General features: G+C 43.8%; 1 protein-coding gene across 2 annotated transcripts in view; it reads right to left on the bottom strand.

The window, feature by feature from the left end:
- Positions 1 to 4,506: 4,506 nt before the first annotated feature.
- LOC138763037 (macrophage-stimulating protein receptor-like) overlaps positions 4,507 to 18,261 on the bottom strand; it is a 203,522-nt gene continuing 189,767 nt past the window's right edge. For both annotated transcript variants that reach the window (XM_069936567.1, XM_069936568.1), the window contains exons 17-20: positions 17,552 to 17,661; positions 15,986 to 16,151; positions 9,926 to 10,062; positions 4,507 to 6,594 (exon numbers count right to left, since the gene is read on the bottom strand). In XM_069936567.1, coding sequence (XP_069792668.1) covers positions 6,387 to 6,594; positions 9,926 to 10,062; positions 15,986 to 16,151; positions 17,552 to 17,661 — 621 coding nt within the window. In that variant the 3' untranslated portion in view covers positions 4,507 to 6,386. The remainder of the gene's footprint in view (positions 6,595 to 9,925; positions 10,063 to 15,985; positions 16,152 to 17,551; positions 17,662 to 18,261) is intronic.

Here is an 18,261-nt window from a genome sequence, read left to right as displayed (position 1 = left end):
TGGAGATTGAGACAGGAAATGGTTACCTCATTTTGAAATTATTTAAAATTCCTTCTGAATGAATATCTGCAGTTCAGATTTTTTTAAACTATTTCACTTCTTCACGTCTGATTCGAGTGCCTTAAATGTAGGCTGTATTTCGTGCCCATTATTTTAGATTAATGTTAAATAGGAGATAAAGTATTTTGATACAAGTTCATTAAACGTTCAAGTAGTCCAATTTCAAAATCAATATTATAATGTAAAGATACAAAAAAATTGTACAAAAATAAATGCTGCATTATCACAGCCTGTACATATTTAACTATTAGCACAGTTTGATCACGAATTCCAACAACTACAGCTAATAATGGGCTTGGTTTCAAATATAACTCTCTTCCGTATTTATGATGTGAACAGGTCAAACTATTTCTCATTCACTCTTAATTCTGTAACTCTTTAACTCATGCAAGACATTAAATTTAAAAAAAAACACTTCCTTAGTTATCTGCATTTACAACATAAAGCAGTTCAATCAAGTTCTGGTCCAGTTCAGTCTGGAGACAGCAGCATGCCTTCGGAATAACATGCCATGGTTCGGTGTTTCTTGTACCATTTTAGTTTGCTTGCTAATTGGTTGTGTGACATGGATTAGCAAATCAAACAGTTGTACCCACAGTTCACAAAAATCCTAAGCAAAATCAAGAACGGCTCTAAGCCGAATTGAGCGGCCCTGGGGTTTTCTTTGCTTGCTTACTGAGTGAAAACATGAATCCAACAAATGGCCTGGCTCAAAAAAATATATTCATTGGAGATTATGCAGGGAAAAGTAACAAAATTAATTCCACACCAGTGAGGCCAAATCCAAAAATATAACGGCATCCTCTTCAGGCTTTAATGAAATGTACACAATATACAGACTAGAGAAATAGAAGGCTTGATTTTTTTTTTAATGGGTAACAGCAGCGCGGCAAGAAGGCAGGAGCTGCTGTAATGTCAGCGCTGCCACTGGTGTGGACCTGGGAGAGTGGAGACGCAGTGCTGCCCTACGGGGTCTAACCGCCTGATTCGAATGCCAGTGGTTCTGTACAAGCTTCCAATGGCCTGATAAAGCAGCTGCGGGATCTGTGCCCAAAGTGGCAGCACCAGTGGCCATGACAGGTTCCAAACTTCCTTGAGGAGCAGAGGAGGTGACCCCAGTGACTACGGCAGCAGACCAGCGAAGGGCTTGGTGGCTGAAGGACCCTACAGGACGGTCACCGTGCAGTGGACCAGTGAGGGGCTCAGCGGCTGAAGGACCAACACGGGCAGCAAGCGGTCAGTGACTTGCGGATGAGGGACTCGCAGAACTGGGATTCTTGAGGGTGCTGAAGGCTTCCTGATCATGTCGGAACTTTGGATCGAACAGGAGTCTATAGAGGCAAATCAATGGACACACAGTAACTCTGAAGGGACTCTCATTGGCTTCTCTCTTACTGTAAGGGGCACTGAGCAATACTAATGGCAAGTCTTTGTCTGCCTTATGGCAGTCAGAAGGAAATTTTATGTAATATTACATGTTCTGTATTATTACATGGCAATAGAGGAATCTTGAGTAGTTTTGTTTCCCATTCATTGATGCAAGCACCTCCTTGACCTTGAATGGACTTCTGGAAGTGGAATGGCTAGGTTGTCTTATAAGGTTAGATGGGAGCGACTGGAGTTCAGAAACAAAGATGATCTTTATTGGTTTTGACAGGGAGAATACAGACAGGATGTTTCCTCTTGGGGGTGAAACTGGAACTAAGCATTTCTGCTTAAAACTAAAAAGGGCCCCATTTAAGACTGCAGTGAGGCCAACATTTCTCACTGTGGGTTGTGAACCTTTCGAATGATCTTCCTTAAAAAGCAATGATAGCAGAGTCTGAATATTTTTTTGCTACAGAGGTCGACAGATTCTTGATTAGTGGAGTGATCAAAGGTTATCAGAGATTATAATCAGATCAGCAAAGGTCTCATTAACTGGTGGATCCATCTTGAAGACCTGACAGCTCTTCGTCCTTCTTCATACACTCCAAATGTCAATTACAGCTCAACCACTGGGGTGGCAGATTCTTGTCCCTGAAGACCACAATAATCACATCTTTATTAGGTCCAAAACTGGCAGTCAAGTTTGGATTTTCTCTGGTGGCTAGGCAGATGGAGGGACATTACCCTGCCTAATTATGCTCAATTAGTGACGTGACGTCATGTTTAAATCTAGGGAAGATTAAATGCTTAATTTCCGATTTGAATTCAAACACTATGGGAACCCTTCTTGAATTACTTTTATAATCATTGATTTGTTATTGAAGGTCGAATTGTTGACTAATGAGGTAATTTATCTCTCTGATAAGATTTCTGTCCTTTTTGTTGGCCAAACAGCTGCTTTCATGCAAGTGGGTTTAGATTTTTCTTTTTTATAATAATATATCAATATAATATCTGTTTGATTAAAATGTAGGGTACCTTGGATGAAATTATTTGATTTAAGGGCAATGTATCTTTTTGACTTTTAACATGTATCCATCCATCTGTATTTTTGGATGTGAAATTTCAATATTAATAAAAGGAAGAAAATAAGTTTGGATTCCATATTTATTATAGCCCACTGAGTAGGATTGGAGCTCTCTCTTCAGATAAAATGAGAATCAAATGTAGACGTTCAGGTACATTTCTTCACTCAATCAAGGGCTGTCTGCACAACAAAAGGGGAGGGGTACTGCATAATTAGGCAGGGTAATGTCCCTCCATCTGCCTAGCCACCAGAGAAAATCCAAACTTGACTGCCAGTTTTGGACCTAATAAAGATGATGTGCCTGAAATGATTTTGCAGCCTGAACCTTCAGAATGATCATTATTTATTGTTCAAGATCAGGAATTAACTGGTAAGTTGACACATTGTACCTGAGTGGTTCGTTTGATTCCCGCAGGAGGAGGTAAACTGTTGGGACGTTATGGACACACAACCTGTGAATTTGCACACGAGGGATTTATATTGGTAAAGAACTGCTTTACTTAGATGGATCTGACCTCCCTGCATAATCCTGCGATGGTCTTGGAGGTTTCATCCAGCCGGGTGTAGACATGTGCCCTAGGCCGATGGAGCAAATTCCTCTTACGGGGAGCCAAGTTTAGTTAGCTTTAGAATGGGTGCACATGGAGCTGTGAGGGCTGGGGGTTTATACTGTCTAGCCAGTGAGATCAGCCTTAGTGATCAATGGGTGTGACCAGTGTCTCTGTCAGATCACCCTGCGGTTGAGGGCGCTGCTGCTGCCTTCAAAGCGATGCGGTTACCTTGGCTGCTCGTAAAAATGGGAAAGGTGAGATTCACACAAGCCATTTCCATTTTTTTAAGTATTCATCATTTCAATCAGTAATCCTTTTTTACACTGAAAAACCATGTTATTGCCGTATACACGACCTGTCTCTGGAAGCCAGCTGGCTTGTACACACAGAAGAATAAAAGAAAAGCTGAATCAGTGAGTCCTCTTACACAGCAAGCCAGCTTGCCCAAAGCATAAGAGGTGGGACGTGTAGCACAGCTCCACTTTGCTTCTGACAATACCTTACCTTGGCGGATAAAAGCCGGGTAGGTATAGACCCCCCCCCCCCCCCAACTCCAATCCACCTTCAACACATTCTTACAGGTCGGTGAAGGGTTTGAAACGCAGATTATACCTGGTTTGAATCCTCTGAGTGAAAGAAGGGGAGTAGAATGACAAAGATCATCGGCAGAAAGAACAGAGTATGAACTAGGGCCTGGTATCAAATTGTGCAATGCATCATTTTTGCTTATTCATTTTGAAATGCAAGTTGTTGCCTGAAGTGAATGACATTCTTGAACTCTTCTGGCAAAGTCACTTCACAGAGCGAGTTCCTGGATTGAGTCCCAGTAATTGCATTAATTCCCAAACCAGGACGGTGTGGGAGTTTCGGAGGGAGGCCTGCAAATGCTGGTATTCCCCTGCGCCGCCTTGCTTTACCCTCCAGGTTTGGAAGTTCCAGTCAGGGTATCAGTGCATCAAATCACTTAGCCAACCAGGAGGAAACTTTGAAAGCAAATCCTTTACCTGTCATCGTCAGATCATTCAAACAAATAGCTTTTTATGAATGGTAGAATTTAGTATGGATGGATTTTGGACTGCTGATCATGAAAATCACCTTAAATTTTTTTTTAAGTTATAATCTATTTTTGTGATCTCCTGTCATATTTTAAGTCTACTTCAAGTGCACAAACCACGAAGTGCAATGTGTCATTGAAAATTCATTTCTGCACTCGCACTTGGACGTCTTCCCTGCTCATCTTGGTGCAGTCAGTGATGAACATGGTGAAAGGTTTCACCAGGACATTGCAACCATGGAAAAGCAGTATCAGGGCATGCTGGACGACTATTGTTAGACACAAGTCTGCAAACTAAAATCAGCGGCAAAACATTTGTAGGTCAGTTGAACTTGTAGACTACACAGGCAACGTGTCACCATCATGATCGGATTAAACAAGCTAAATTTAATAAAAGTTAATTTAATGTTTCTCCAACTTCACACGTGATACAGCAAATCTGAAATTGTGTTCAGCTTGAAGTTGTTAATTTAAACATACAGCATGGTAACAGGGCCATTTTGGCCCATGCCGCCAAATTACACCCAATTGACCTACAACCCCCAGGAAAAACCCACGCAGACACGGGGAGAATGTACAAACTCCTTACAGACAGTGCAGGATTTGAACTCTGGTTCAGATCACTGGCACCGTAAAGGCATTGCGCCAACCGTGCCGACCACATCTGTCATAATCTCCCATTTGCTTTTTGAAAAATTGTTGTCCAATGTAATTGATGCAGGCTAGGCAAAAAACCAAAAGCATGATATTGTGAACCTAAAGACATCTTAATTAACTGCGAAATGTTCCATTGAGAGAGCCGTGCCCAATCAAGATTTCATTACTATTGGTAGTTACTTTTGCCGAAGAGAGAACAAATGCAGTTGCCAAAAATTAGTGGACAGAGAACAAAGTGAAGGCTCAAGCCTTGCTAGAGTTGCACAGCACTTTTCATTAGCCTCATTGATCCGTAATCATTGGGCGTCCTTCAGTTTGAGTAAAAGGATGAGGAGCACCTTTCCTCACCTGGGTGTTCAGCGATCAGTGTGGCAGGTAAAGGATTCCACTGAAGCTCCGAATTCTCAGCAAGGACTTGTTGTGGAGCAGACACCGGGTGCATTCCCTTTCAATGCCCCCACAGGGAAACTATTACTAGAGTGCACAGATGGTGGAATCTGCAGCAAAAAAACTCCACTGGTCAAGCAGCATCCATTGGGGGAGTGGGAAGACATTGTCAGCTGATCAGGACCGGAAATGGAGAAGGATGTGAGGCTGGGGGTATGAGATGGGGGCCAAGTTGGTGATCAGTGGACCAAAGATGAAGGTACGTTCAAAAGGAGAAGGAAGGGGTGTGGAGCAGTGAGACAGAGGGGCGCTGTCAAGGAAATTAAAAACTAGGCAGATGGAACCAGAAGGGGGCAGGGCAAGGTGATGGGGAGGCCAATAAATATATGAAAGTCAGTCGGTTGCTTCCATGGGAGGGGGAGACTAGAACTAAGGAACATGGCTTCAAGATTTAGGATGGAGATGAGGAAGAATTGCTTTTCCTAGAAGGTGGTGAATCTGTGGGATTCAATGCCATTTGAAGCAGTGGAGGTGACTTCATTAAATATTTTTAAGGCAAAATTGGATAGGTTTTTACAAAGCAGGGGAATTAAGGGATACAGGGAAAAGGCCGATCATCAGATCAGCCACAATCACATTGAATGGTGGAGCAGGCTCAATGGGCAAAATGGCCTCCTCCTGCTCCTCTTGTGTTCTTATGATCTGCATGGACACAAAGGCAACCCAGGTGTGGGAATCTGTTAAGGAAGGAAGTTGGTGATGGGAACCATAAGGGAAAGGCTAATGGAACCAGATGGGCAAGGGACAAAGTGGGTGATAGGCGGGTGGAACCTGGACTAAAATAGCTGATGGAGGGACATGAAATGAAACCGAAATAGGATGACTGGAGGTGAATGGAAATGGAGAGAGACATGGGTGCACAGGTGGGGAGGGTCTCCTGAAGTTTCAAAATTCCTACCATTGTAGACTACACAGGCAGAAAAGAAGCTGTTGCTCTTAAACCATTATTGCCTGCGTTTCCAGAGGACCCCGACCACACTTCTTTACCAGGTCCTATCCTACCAGTAGGGGTGGCCACAGGAGGGAACAGTAAAGAGGGAGAGTAATGAAGTGGAGTTGTACTTTAATCAGGTGGATGGCTGCCAATGTTTAAAAACAGCATCCTCCTGAAATTCAAGTCAGTGTTCCAAACCGATTGATCAGTAAGTGCAGCAATATGTAATCAATCTGAATCCAGGTCCAGTTCATTATCAGTAGCGTCTATTGCAGGGTAAGGTTGATTGTTCTGTAAGTTGACATAATTTACTTGCAAGTTGATGTAGTGTTCTCCTTTCAATATGGACTGAATTTCTTGAATTTCGTAGATAAGTTCAGTAAATACTGGCCGCATTTCAGGCTTTGGATCCCAGCAACGCAGCATTATATCAAACCTACACCAGAAAAAGTAGTGTGAAAATAAAGTGCAGACTGTGGTCTGTGACACTGGTGCCTCATTCGGTTAAGAAGATTGCACACTAGGCCATTTGCACCACCTCTTCTTACAACTCATCCCAGACCTGTGCTCCTTCACCTTCCCATTCCCTCTTCCACTCCCAGATCTCAGCTGGAAACTCACAGACTTAGATGCAATCATTTCTGCACTCTCCCCAGAAAATCAGTTTAAAGATGACTCTTTCTCCTCTCATTCAAATACAGAAAAATTGTCTCCATGAGGAAAGAGCTTAAACGTATTTTATTTTTTTGAACAGAGGAAGACAATTAAGGTGGTAAAATTATGAGGGGTCTAGACAGAGTTATTAGGAAGGAACAAACACGTGTCTTAACTGAAGGGTTAAAACCCATGGGGCACCGATTTCAAGACATTAGTAGGATTAGCAGGGTGATATGGGGAAAACTTGAGTGTGTAAGTTTACTGCCTAAAATTCTCTTCATGTTCAAAAGTGCTGGGTTGTGTGGTTGAAGGCATGTGATCTCAGGATGAGAAGGGGGGGGGGGGGTGGTATTAGGATAAAATGTACCTAACTGAACCTTGGAAAACTGTGCTCAATGGACTACCTTAAATTGAATTAATGAATGCCTAGAACAAAGAGAAGACGAGTGAACGTGTTTCCAAACAGAATCCCATGTAGTTTTGGCAAATGGTTGTTGAAAGTCTTGTTCCCATAATTTCTTAATACCACCCAGGGAACTATCCCTAGATTTTGAGAGCAGTTCATAAAGATTAGATTTAAAATTAAATACTTCCCAAATAAGGTTGAAAGCCTCAACTCCTAAAGTTACCTCTAAGTGTGGTAAATGCATAACTGAGGAAGGCATGCTAACATAACAATTACAGCATTGAAACAGGCCATTAGGCCCTTTTAGTCCGCACCGCACCAAACACCCCTTTCTAGTCCCACCTCCCTGCACAATGCCCATAACCCTCCATCTTCTTCTCATCCATATACCTGTCCAACCTTTTCTTAAATAATACAATTGACTCCGCCGCCACTATTTCTCCCGGAAGCTCATTCCACATGGCTACCACTCTCTGAGTAAAGAAGTTCCCCCTCATGTTACCTCTAAACCTCTGCCCCTTAATTCTTAACTCATGTCCTCTTGTTTTAATTTTTCCTCCTCTTAACGGAAATAGTCTATCCACATCCACTCTGTCTATCCCTTTCATAATCTTAAATACTTCTATCAAATCCCCTCTCAACCTTCTATGCTCCAAAGAATAAAGACCTAATCTGTCCAATCTCTCCCTATACTCTAGATGCTTAAACCCAGGTAACATTCTGGTAAACCTTCTCTGCACTCTCTCCACTCTGTTTATATCCTTCCTATAATTAGGCGACCAGAACTGCACACAGAACTCCAAATTAGGCCGCACAAACGTCTTATACAATCTCAACATCACCTCCCAACTCCTATATTCCATGCAATGATTGATAAAGGCCATCATACTAAAAGCCTTCTTCACCACCCTATTCACGTGAGTTTCTACCTTCAGGGAATGATGTACCGTTACTCCTAAATCTTTCTGCTCTTCTGTATTCCTCAATGCTCTCCCATTTACCACGTATGTCCTATTCTGATTCTTCTTACCAAAATGAAGCACCTCACACTTATCAGCATTAAATTCCATCTACCATTTTTCAGCCCACTTTTCTAAGCAGCCCAAATCCCTCTGCAATCCTTGAAAACCTTCTTCATTATCCACTATTCCACCTATCTTATGCACCTGTCTGCATATTTACTAATCCAATTCACCACCCCATCATCTAGATCATTAATGTATATAACGAACAACAATGGGCCCAATACAGATCCTTGAGGCACATCACTGGTCACCGGCCTCCAACCTGACAGACAATTATCCACTACCACTCTCTGGCCTCTCCCTTTCAGCCAATGTTCAATCCATTTGACTATCTTAAAATTTATACCTAAAGACTGCACCTTCCTAACTAACCTTCCACGTGGTACCTTATCGAAGGCCTTACTGAAGTCCATATAGACAACATCCACTGCGCTACCCTCATCCACATTCCTAGTCACTTCTTCAAAAAATTCAATCAGATTGGTCAAACATGACCTTCCTCCCACAAATCCATGTTGAGTGCTCCTGATCAGACCCTGTCTATCCAGATGTTTATAAGTACTATCTCTAAGAATTTTCTCCATTAATTTACCTACCGCAGACGTCAAACTTACAGGCCGATAGTTGCCAGGCTTCCTCCTTGAACCCTTTTTAAATAACGGAACCACATGCGCAATGCGCCAATCCTCCGGCACTATCCCCATATCTAATGACATTTGGAAAATTACCGCCAGAGCCTCTGCTATTTCCTCCTTCACTTCTCTCAATGTCCTGGGGAAGATCCCGTCTGGTCCCGGAGACTTATCCACCTTATCCACCTTTATATTCTTCAAAAGCCTTAAAACTCTCATGGTTTTGGTTATGTCCTTCTCTCTTTAATTTTTTTGGCAAGGGTTATCTCTTACTTTATCGTTAGTTCTTGATATTAATTTGACTCAACCCTTTCATTGCTATTTTTGGAGTGAGTGGACCAATGGATTTAACAATCCCACACAGGGGCTGTTGCTTCCCTCATTGGATAGGGAAGGGGTCAAATATAAAATCATGAGGGGCACAGATAAAGTGAATGGTCTGTCTTTTTCCCCAGGGTAAGAGAGTCTAAAGCTGGAGAATATAGCTTTAAAGTCAGAGGTTGCGCAGAGAGGGAGATGGGAGCAAGTGCCCAGCGGAAGTGGTAGTAGTGGGTACAATTTCAGGGGCTGAAAGACATTTAGATCGGTACCAAAGATTTAGAAACAATAACAAGAAAATAGTGTTGAGGTAACCCAAATTGTTGTATAGCAGAGCAGGCTGAAGGGGCCAAATGTCTGACTTTGCTCATATTTCCTTTTGATGTCCCCGATCTACCATGTCTGTCTCTTTTAAATGAAGTTAATGGTTGATAGAACCATTAGGATAGAAAATTCCAAAGATCTGTGGTCCTCCGAGTGGAGAAATGTTTGTATTTTTAGCCATATATGGCCTACCCTGCATCTTGAGGCTGCAGGTTCCCCATTTTATTCCCTTTAGCTAGTGGATTCACATGCCTGTATCTACACTGATATGTCATGAAGGCCCTTCGGCCCAACAATTTTCTCCTATTTCTTGTTTTCCCATGATGCAAGAGAATTAATAGAGATGAACTCTGCCCTCAACGTTATGATGAAGCAAAGAGAGACCATATAAAAAGAAACACTCACAGCTCATCTGGGCAGTATTCTGGCTGAGGTAACCTTCGTCCCTTCAACAAGTATCTAGTGATGTCATATGGGTCGACCTCCGGATAGGGTGGTGCTCCCCGAGTTAGCAGCTCCCACAGCAGGACTCCAAAGGACCACTAAAGGTGACAAAGCCAACAGACATCAATGGTGCTGATTGAACCTCCAAGATAGGCCTACTAGATACACCTGACTCTTAAGCCGACGCCCCCATTCTTGCCCACCTGCCTACCCCTTGAGGAGTGGAAGGGACCAAGGGGGCAGCAGATCCTTTACCCTCAGGTGGGGCAAGTTTCCTCCTGGTGACTGGACCTCACAAGCCCCCTCTCTTTGAAGACCCAGATCCCTTGACAATTCACTACCTGTCAAAAACTTTGAACTATGTGCAAAAGGCTCAGATATTCAGAGACATTTAAGAACAGGCATTGAACATGTAGTTGGCCAGAGGCTTTTTCCCAGCACTGAAAAGGCTTACAACAGGCGGCCATAATATTCAGGTGCTTGGGAATAATTACAGGAGTGATGTAAGAGGTAAGTTCTTCTCACAGAGAGTGCATCAAATGTGCTGCAGGCAATGGTGCTGGAGGCAGATACACCAAGATATTTTAAGAGACAATTTGATAGGTACATTGAGCTGAGAAAAAAAATGGAGGGTTATGCAGTAGAGAAATTCTAGGCAGTTGTTAGAGTAGGTTATTAAGTCAACACAACACTGGGCTGAAGGGCCTGTACAATTCTGCAGATGTCTATGTTCCATTTAATAGGTCAGGTTTAAATACAGTGCATTTTTGATTATCTGAAATGTTTAGGACCGGATGTTTTTTTTTCACTTAACTGAATTTTTTTCGGATAACTGAGCAATTGCTTTAAGAGCCCAGTAGCACCAGCATGGTACTTGTATTAGTGATTAAACAACTACGGAAGGTTTTTCAAGCACGAAATGATGTTTAACTCTTACCAAAAAATGTGATCTCTGCTTACAAAATACATAGATAAATATAACAAATGATCCTTTTTTTCAACTTTCAAGATTTCAGATAACTGAGAATTTTGGTTGTGGTTTTCGGGTAATTTGGAAACGTACTGTAATACATCTAAATCAAAACCACAAAATGGTTAAAAAAAAATTATACATACAGCATGGTAACACAAGTCCAATTACAAACGATTGACTGACAATTCCTGTATATGTTTGAAAGGTAGGAGGAAACTGAAGCCCTCGGGGAAAACCCACACAGACACGGGAAGAACGTACAAACTCTTTAAAGGCAGCGCGGGTTTCTAACCTGGGTCGTTCACACTGTAACAGTGTTGCGCTAACTGCCAGGGATGGACATGAAAATTCAAACGAAGTTGCTGGATTAGAGACACTGATAGAGGCAAGGCATTGGGCCCTGACGGCGTACCTGGCAGGGGACTGAAAATCTGCGCCAACCAACTAGCCAGAGTGTTCACAGGTATTTTCAACCTCTCTTTGTTGAAGTCAGAGGTTCCCACCTGCTTCAAAATGCCATCAATCATTCTGGTACCCAAGAAGAGTAGTGTGAGCTGGCTCAACTTCTACTGTGATGAAATCCTTTGAGAGGTTGGTCCTGGTCAGAATTAACATGTACCTAAACAAAGGACTGGGCCCACTGTAATTCACCTATCTTTCCAATCACTCAACAGCAGACACAACAATATCGCTGGCTCTTCACTCAGCTCTGGATCACCTTGAAAACAGCAACTCATACATTTGGCTGCTTTTACAGCTCAGCCTTCAACACCATTATTCCCTCAGAGCTAGTTAAGAAACTCCAAACTCTGAGCCTCTGTATCCAACTCTGCAACTAGATCCTTGACTTCCCCATTGGAAGACTACAGTCATAGTAAAAACATCTCCTCACTGACTATCAACACAGGTGCACTTCAAGGATGCGTGCTTAGCCTACTTCTCTACTTGGTATACACCCATGACTGTGCCCAGGCACAATTTCAATGCTATCTACAAATTTGCCTATGACACCACAGTTGACAATGAAGAAGCGTACAGGAGGGAGATAGATCTGCTCATTGAGTGATGTCACGCCAACTACCTTGCACTCAACATTAGCAAAACCAAGGAGATGATTATAAATTTCAGAAGGAAGTCAGGGGAACACGACCCAGTCCTCATCATGAGCTTAGCAGTGGAGAGGGTCAAGAACGTCAAATTCCTGGATGTCAACAATTTGTCCTGGAGCTTCAATGTCGATGCAATCACGAAGAAGGCTATACTTTGTAAGGTGTTTGAAGAGATTCAGTATGTCAAAAAAGACTCTTGAAAACTTCTATAGGAGTTTCTGGAGATCATCCTGACTGGTTGACCACTGTCTGGTACAGAGATGCCAATGCTCAGGACAAGAATACACTCCAGATGGCTGTTAACTTGGCCTGCGACATCACAGGCACCAGACTTCACTCCATCGAGGACATCTACATTAGGAGGTGTAATAAGAAATCAGTCTCTATTATCAAGAACCCCCATCATGCTGTCTTCACTCTGCTACCATTGGGGAAAAGGTACAGGAGCCTGAAGATGAGGACTCAACGCCACACAATAAAAGCAGCACTTTTAACTGCTACATTAGAGGGAAGAAGGAGGTTTAGTCCATTTAGCAGGTAGGCCACCACTAACATCCACTGCGTTCCCCCCCACCACTGAGTGAATTGACGACTGTTGCACTGTGCCCCCCCACCCCCCCCCCCCAACACTTGTCCTGGTTCCGACTCTGGTTCTGCCCATTATTAACAACCCCTAATCTACCATCACTCCCCAACATCTGCAAATTTAAAACCTATTTCATGTCTTCAGTTAATTCTAAAACCCATGAATAGCACTTTTATAATTACTTGATTTAAAATTGGGCTAATGGTGATTGTACCCAGGTGTATTACATGCATAGGCAAAGACTTGTGTGCAGGAAAGTGAAACAAAGAAACTCCAATAGAAACTGGAGAGGAAGTAAAACATTAAAGTCTGCAGACATCGTGGTTGAAATAAAAATTGTGAATTGTATTGCACTCACGTGCACCTTCCCTCCCACACTGCCATCCCGGGCCCCAAACAAGCCTTTCGAGTGAAGCAAAATTTCACTTGTGTATCCGCCAGAGTCATCTACTGCATCTCGTGCTCCCTTTGTGGCCTTCTCTACATTGGAGAAACTGGGAAATCGCTTCACCGAATACCATCACTCTGTGTCAGTGACGGGGATCTCTCTGTGTCCCACTCGAGTCTATGGACTCGTGTCCTGTCCCATCCAGACCACCCTTGAATTGGAGGAACAACACCTGATTTTCTGTCTGGGCACTCTCCAGCCAGATAGCATTAGCATCGACCTCAGGTTACTACTAACCTGCTCTCCATTCTCTCTCCCTTCCCTTCCCCCTTGTCTTCTTTTCCTGAGCTTGTCACCCCCTTCCCTCTCTATTCCCCAAGCCATCTCTCTTCCCCCTGCTTGCCCCCTTCCCTTATCCACCTCAAGGCTTTGGGATCGTGCTCCTCCCCCACCCTTCCCCCTCCTCGCCATTTTGTCCGGACGCCTGCCGACATTTTTCCATACCTTGATGAAGGGCTGAAGCCCGAAACGTTGGTTATGTATCGTTATCTTTGCTATATAAAGGACACAGTTTGAACAGCTGAGTTTCTTCAGTGTTGTGTTTTTACTACAAACTGGAGAGGGTTGGTTTCACATCCCTTTGTGGGTTATCCGTTGGCTTGCAGAGGTGATCAAAAGAAGTCGTTTTATTTATAGCATTGAAACAAATCCCTGGAACCCCAATTCTGCAGCAACTGTCAAGCATCAAATTACACAAATCCATTTTAGATTCTGTACCTGCTCCTCAACGAGCCCCAATTCTTTTGCTCACCCCCCACCAAGGGAAATCTACAGTGACCATGTACCCTACCAACCTGCACGTGTTTGGAATGTGGCAGAATGTCAGAGCATCTCAAGCAGGGGTGGACAACCTTTCAATTTTTAATTTAGACTTACAGCATGGTTACAGGCCATTTTGGCCCACGGGTTCGTGCCGCCCAATTAACCTACACCCCCAGTACAGACTCGTGGGCCAAAATGGCCTCTTACCGTGCTGTAGGTCTAAATTAAAAATTAAACGTTTGGCCACCCCTGATCTGGAGGAATCATGCGGTCACTGGGAGAACATGCTAACCTCCACAGAGACAGGACCCGAGGTCAGGATTAGCTGTTCTACCCCGAGGAGCTCCAGGTATCCAATTTGGCAGCGAAGGAAGGCACAATCTTTGCAAAGGCAAGTAAAAGTGAATTTGAATTCTACCAGTCAATGACATGCAACCAATCTCCACATCTATGTCTAGCATCGTTGGACGTGAGGCAAACCAATGACGCTAACTACAGTAGAAGTACGAAAATCCAGAATGCTCGGGAATTGGGTCGGCACGGATTTTACAGATTCTAGGGCAGTAATTTAAAAATTCATATGTAGGGAGGAATGGAACACTTGCAGCTTCCACTGCCCCTGCTGCACGGCCTGCGACTGGGGCGCTTGAAGCTTCCACTGCCCCTGCTGCACGGCCTGCGACTGGGGCGCTTGCAGCTTCCACTGCCCCTGCTGCACGGCCTGCGACTGGGCCGCTTGCAACTTCCACTGCCCCTGCTGCATGGCCTGCGACTGGGGCACTTGCAGCTTCCACTGCTTCTGCTGCACGGCCTGCGACTGGGGCACTTCCAGCTTCCACTGCCCCTGCTGCATGGCCTTCGACTGGGGCGCTTCCAGCTTCCACTGCCCCTGCTGCATGGCCTGCGACTGGGGCACTTCCAGCTTCCACTGCCCCTGCTGCACTGATTGTCACTTCTTTTGATTCTTTTAATACTCTCGTTTTATTACCTTGAATACAATTTTGTCATTTTTTTGTGATAAGAATATTCTGCAACTTCTGCGCATGCATGAGGTATTGAAGACTGAAGCTAATGTTCTGTTCCACAACTTTATTAACCGTTTCCATAGACTTTAAAAAAAAAATTTTTAGACGTACATCACAGTAACAGGCCCTTTTGGCCCACGAGCCTGTGCCGCCCAATTACACTCGATTGATCTACAAATCCCCGGTTCATTTTTCTAAAACTTGGGAGGAAAACCTACGCAGACGTGGGGAGAACGTATAAACTCCTTACAGAAAGCACAGGATTTGAACCCTGGTCCTGATCGCTGGCACTGCATCAGCATTGTGTTAACCACTACATGACATGAAAATCCAAATGGCGTTGCTGGATCAGAGGCAATGATTTGCTGCCCTCATTTCCCTTTAATTTGTATTGCACCTTTTATGTGACTAAGTAACCCAAGGCACATCAGCTCAGGGATCTATTGTGTATAGTTAGTCACATACTCAGAAATTACAAGCAATGAAAATTCAGGAAATACTCAGCGTGTCAGGCAACCTCTGAAGAGAAACAAATGTAATATTCAAAGACACTTGTTTCCGAACATCTGTTCTGCTAGTGTGCTTCATCGCACAGAGAAGAAGAGGAGCGAAGAGAACAGAGTGTTTGTCTATGATAGGGCACACAGTTTGCCCAGGTGACAACTGTTTTTAATGGCGGAAGTCAGAGTGAGAACAATAACAAAACTGTCACCTGCAGAGTGTGACTGCAGCAGACCAGGGATGTATCTCGGGTCTGGCAGGCATGTGCCCGGAGCGCCACTTGAAGGAGGCTCCCTGTCCATCCCCCACTGAGTGCCATTGCGGCTATCCCGGACTTGCAAGTAACACACGTCTGTTTCTTCCACGCTCGGTACACCCGTCTTCCTTCCTTGTCCAAGCATTCGCTCTCAATTATACAATGCCAAATACACCAAGGCCAGCTCTCGTGAGACCCCCTTGTCGCCATTTGTTCTGGCGTGTTGGCCACCCTACCATAGGTACGCCGCTGCAGCAGACTCCATTACCAACAGATTGGCGAGGGCAGTCATCAAGGGTAATAAAAACCTTCACCTTTGCAAATAAGGAATTAACACCATAAACACCAATGACAGACCTACCACATCAGATTTAGTCGTGAACTTTTGGGTCTGAAGACTCTCAAGTGCCATCCATTTCACAGGTAGCTTGGCTTTTCGATGGTTTTGAATGCTGTAATATTCTTTGTCCAAGACATCACGTGCCATCCCAAAGTCCGCCACCTTAACCACGTAAGTCTCATCCAACCTGGAGCACCCAATTAAAACATGTCAGCAATGTGGAGGCATTCTTACTCCAGAGTGTGTGAAACTGTAGCCTTGACAAACCTAAATAATACTGCCTTTCCCCTCCCCCCAAAACAAAATGATCAACTCATAATAGTCTTATGCAAGCTACCTTGTGTGGGGAAATTGGTGGGCCAGGAAACTAATCCACGTGGATCCTGATGCTGAAAGGACATATTAATAATAAGTCGCTTGTCACTTATCTGACTCAACAAATTTTTGAGTTTGATCCCTGAAATGACTCTCAGCTGTCTTCCAACCTGTCTGCTGTTACAGGCAGTATATACATTCAGAGGGAGAGCAAACAAACTGCTTACCGACAGCATTGGATTCTAACCCTGCTCACTGGTGCTGTAATAGCATTGCATCAACCACTACGCTAACCGTGCGGCCCATTTTTCTCCCAAGCCTTTCCCCCTCCCCAATTCAAGTTCCCCTACCTGCCTCCCACCTTCAGTATCGTATCACCTGTTGGCCCCTCCCAAGCTCTCCTCATCCCCTTTGTCTGCTTGCTGACACCTCCACCCCCCCCCTCTCACATTAGTCTTGATAAAGAGGCCCAGTCCCAAGGATTGAGTGTCCATTTCTCTCCAACAGATGCTGCCTGACCCATTGAGTCTCTTCATTGTTTCCCAAGTGCCAGTAAAGTTGATTTGCAAGTTTTTGAGATACAACACAGTTACAGGCCCCTCCGGCCCATGAGCCCTTGCTGCCCAAATAGACCAATTAACCTACAAATCTCGATGTTTTTTGGAGGTTGGGAGGAAACCCACGCAGACAGACCCTCTGAGAGTGCGGCAGATTCAAACCTGGATCACTGGCATTGTGCTGACCACTACGTTAACCATGCCACAAATCCTCAACATTATCTCCAGACTACATTGAATTCCATGGTACCAGTCAAATAGGGACTGTCATATCACCTTGGAATCCTCTGACTGAATACTGTGCTTTCAAAACTAAGGAGTTTGACCCTTTTAAAAGGACTCATTTTACAGGATACTACTCAATTTTATGAACCTTCAAATTGTCACCCCACAGTCTCCAATGTTGCAGTGAGGATAAACCCAGCTGCCACTCTCCTTATAACTGCAGCCTTCTATTCCAGCCAACATCCTGGCAAATCTTTCCATCTCTCCTATGTTACTACCTGACCAGAAATGCACACAATACTCCCAAGTGTGGCCTGACCAAGGCTTTTCACATCTGCAACATAACATCTCAACACCTGCACTCAACATTATCAGCATGCCAAAAGCCTTCACCACCCCATCCAATATTGTGTCATGTCACATGATCTAGCCTAATTTTTCTGTCGCCCATATCATCAGCTTTCTGTGTTCACCAAAAGTATGTACTTACATGCAGTTTCTCGCTGCAAGATCTCGGTGAACAAATTTCCGTTGAGCAAGGTATTCCATTCCCTTGGCAACCTGGAGCCCAAAGCCTATTAAATCTTTTACCGTTGGATTCTGCAGGTGAAAAGGGAAAAGAGAAAACTGTCAAATTACAGCAATAAAGATCAATGATGGTCTTATGGAGGAAATAATCCCAATTGCTCATTTTAATCCTCTTTTTTTAAATGAATTTTAATAAGATCATCAGGCTTAGTAGCAGAATTAGACCACTTCATAGATCTTCACCAATGTTCAGGCCATGTTTTTGGACTGCCCAGGAATGAGTGACAACTTTCACTGCCCAGTACAACAAGGTTTCTTGCTCTCAATGAGGTCCAAGAAGTAGGGTCAGTGGAGGAGGAAGTAGATTGTTGAAGAACATATTATTCAAACAGTGGTCAAAGACAGTGGAATGGCTTCACCAATGATTTGGAGACAAAAGAGGACCAACATGTTTCGCTTATTGCCACATGTAGTAAAATCCCTAGTATCCAGAATTCGAGTAGCCTCAAGCAACCGACAAAAAGAGTCACAGAAAATAAATAGGTAAAAAATACAAAAAGTTTAAATTGAGGACCCCCCTCCCCCCACCCAAAAAAAAGTTCAAACACGCAATCTAAAGCAACCGAAAAATTCACTTATCTGGCCTCTACCGATTTCCATAGGTGTTGGATA

The sequence above is a fragment of the Narcine bancroftii genome, chromosome 5, assembly GCF_036971445.1.
Source record: "Narcine bancroftii isolate sNarBan1 chromosome 5, sNarBan1.hap1, whole genome shotgun sequence".
Taxonomy (NCBI): Eukaryota; Metazoa; Chordata; class Chondrichthyes; order Torpediniformes; family Narcinidae; genus Narcine; species Narcine bancroftii.
This window is presented reverse-complemented; position numbering and strand designations above follow the sequence as displayed.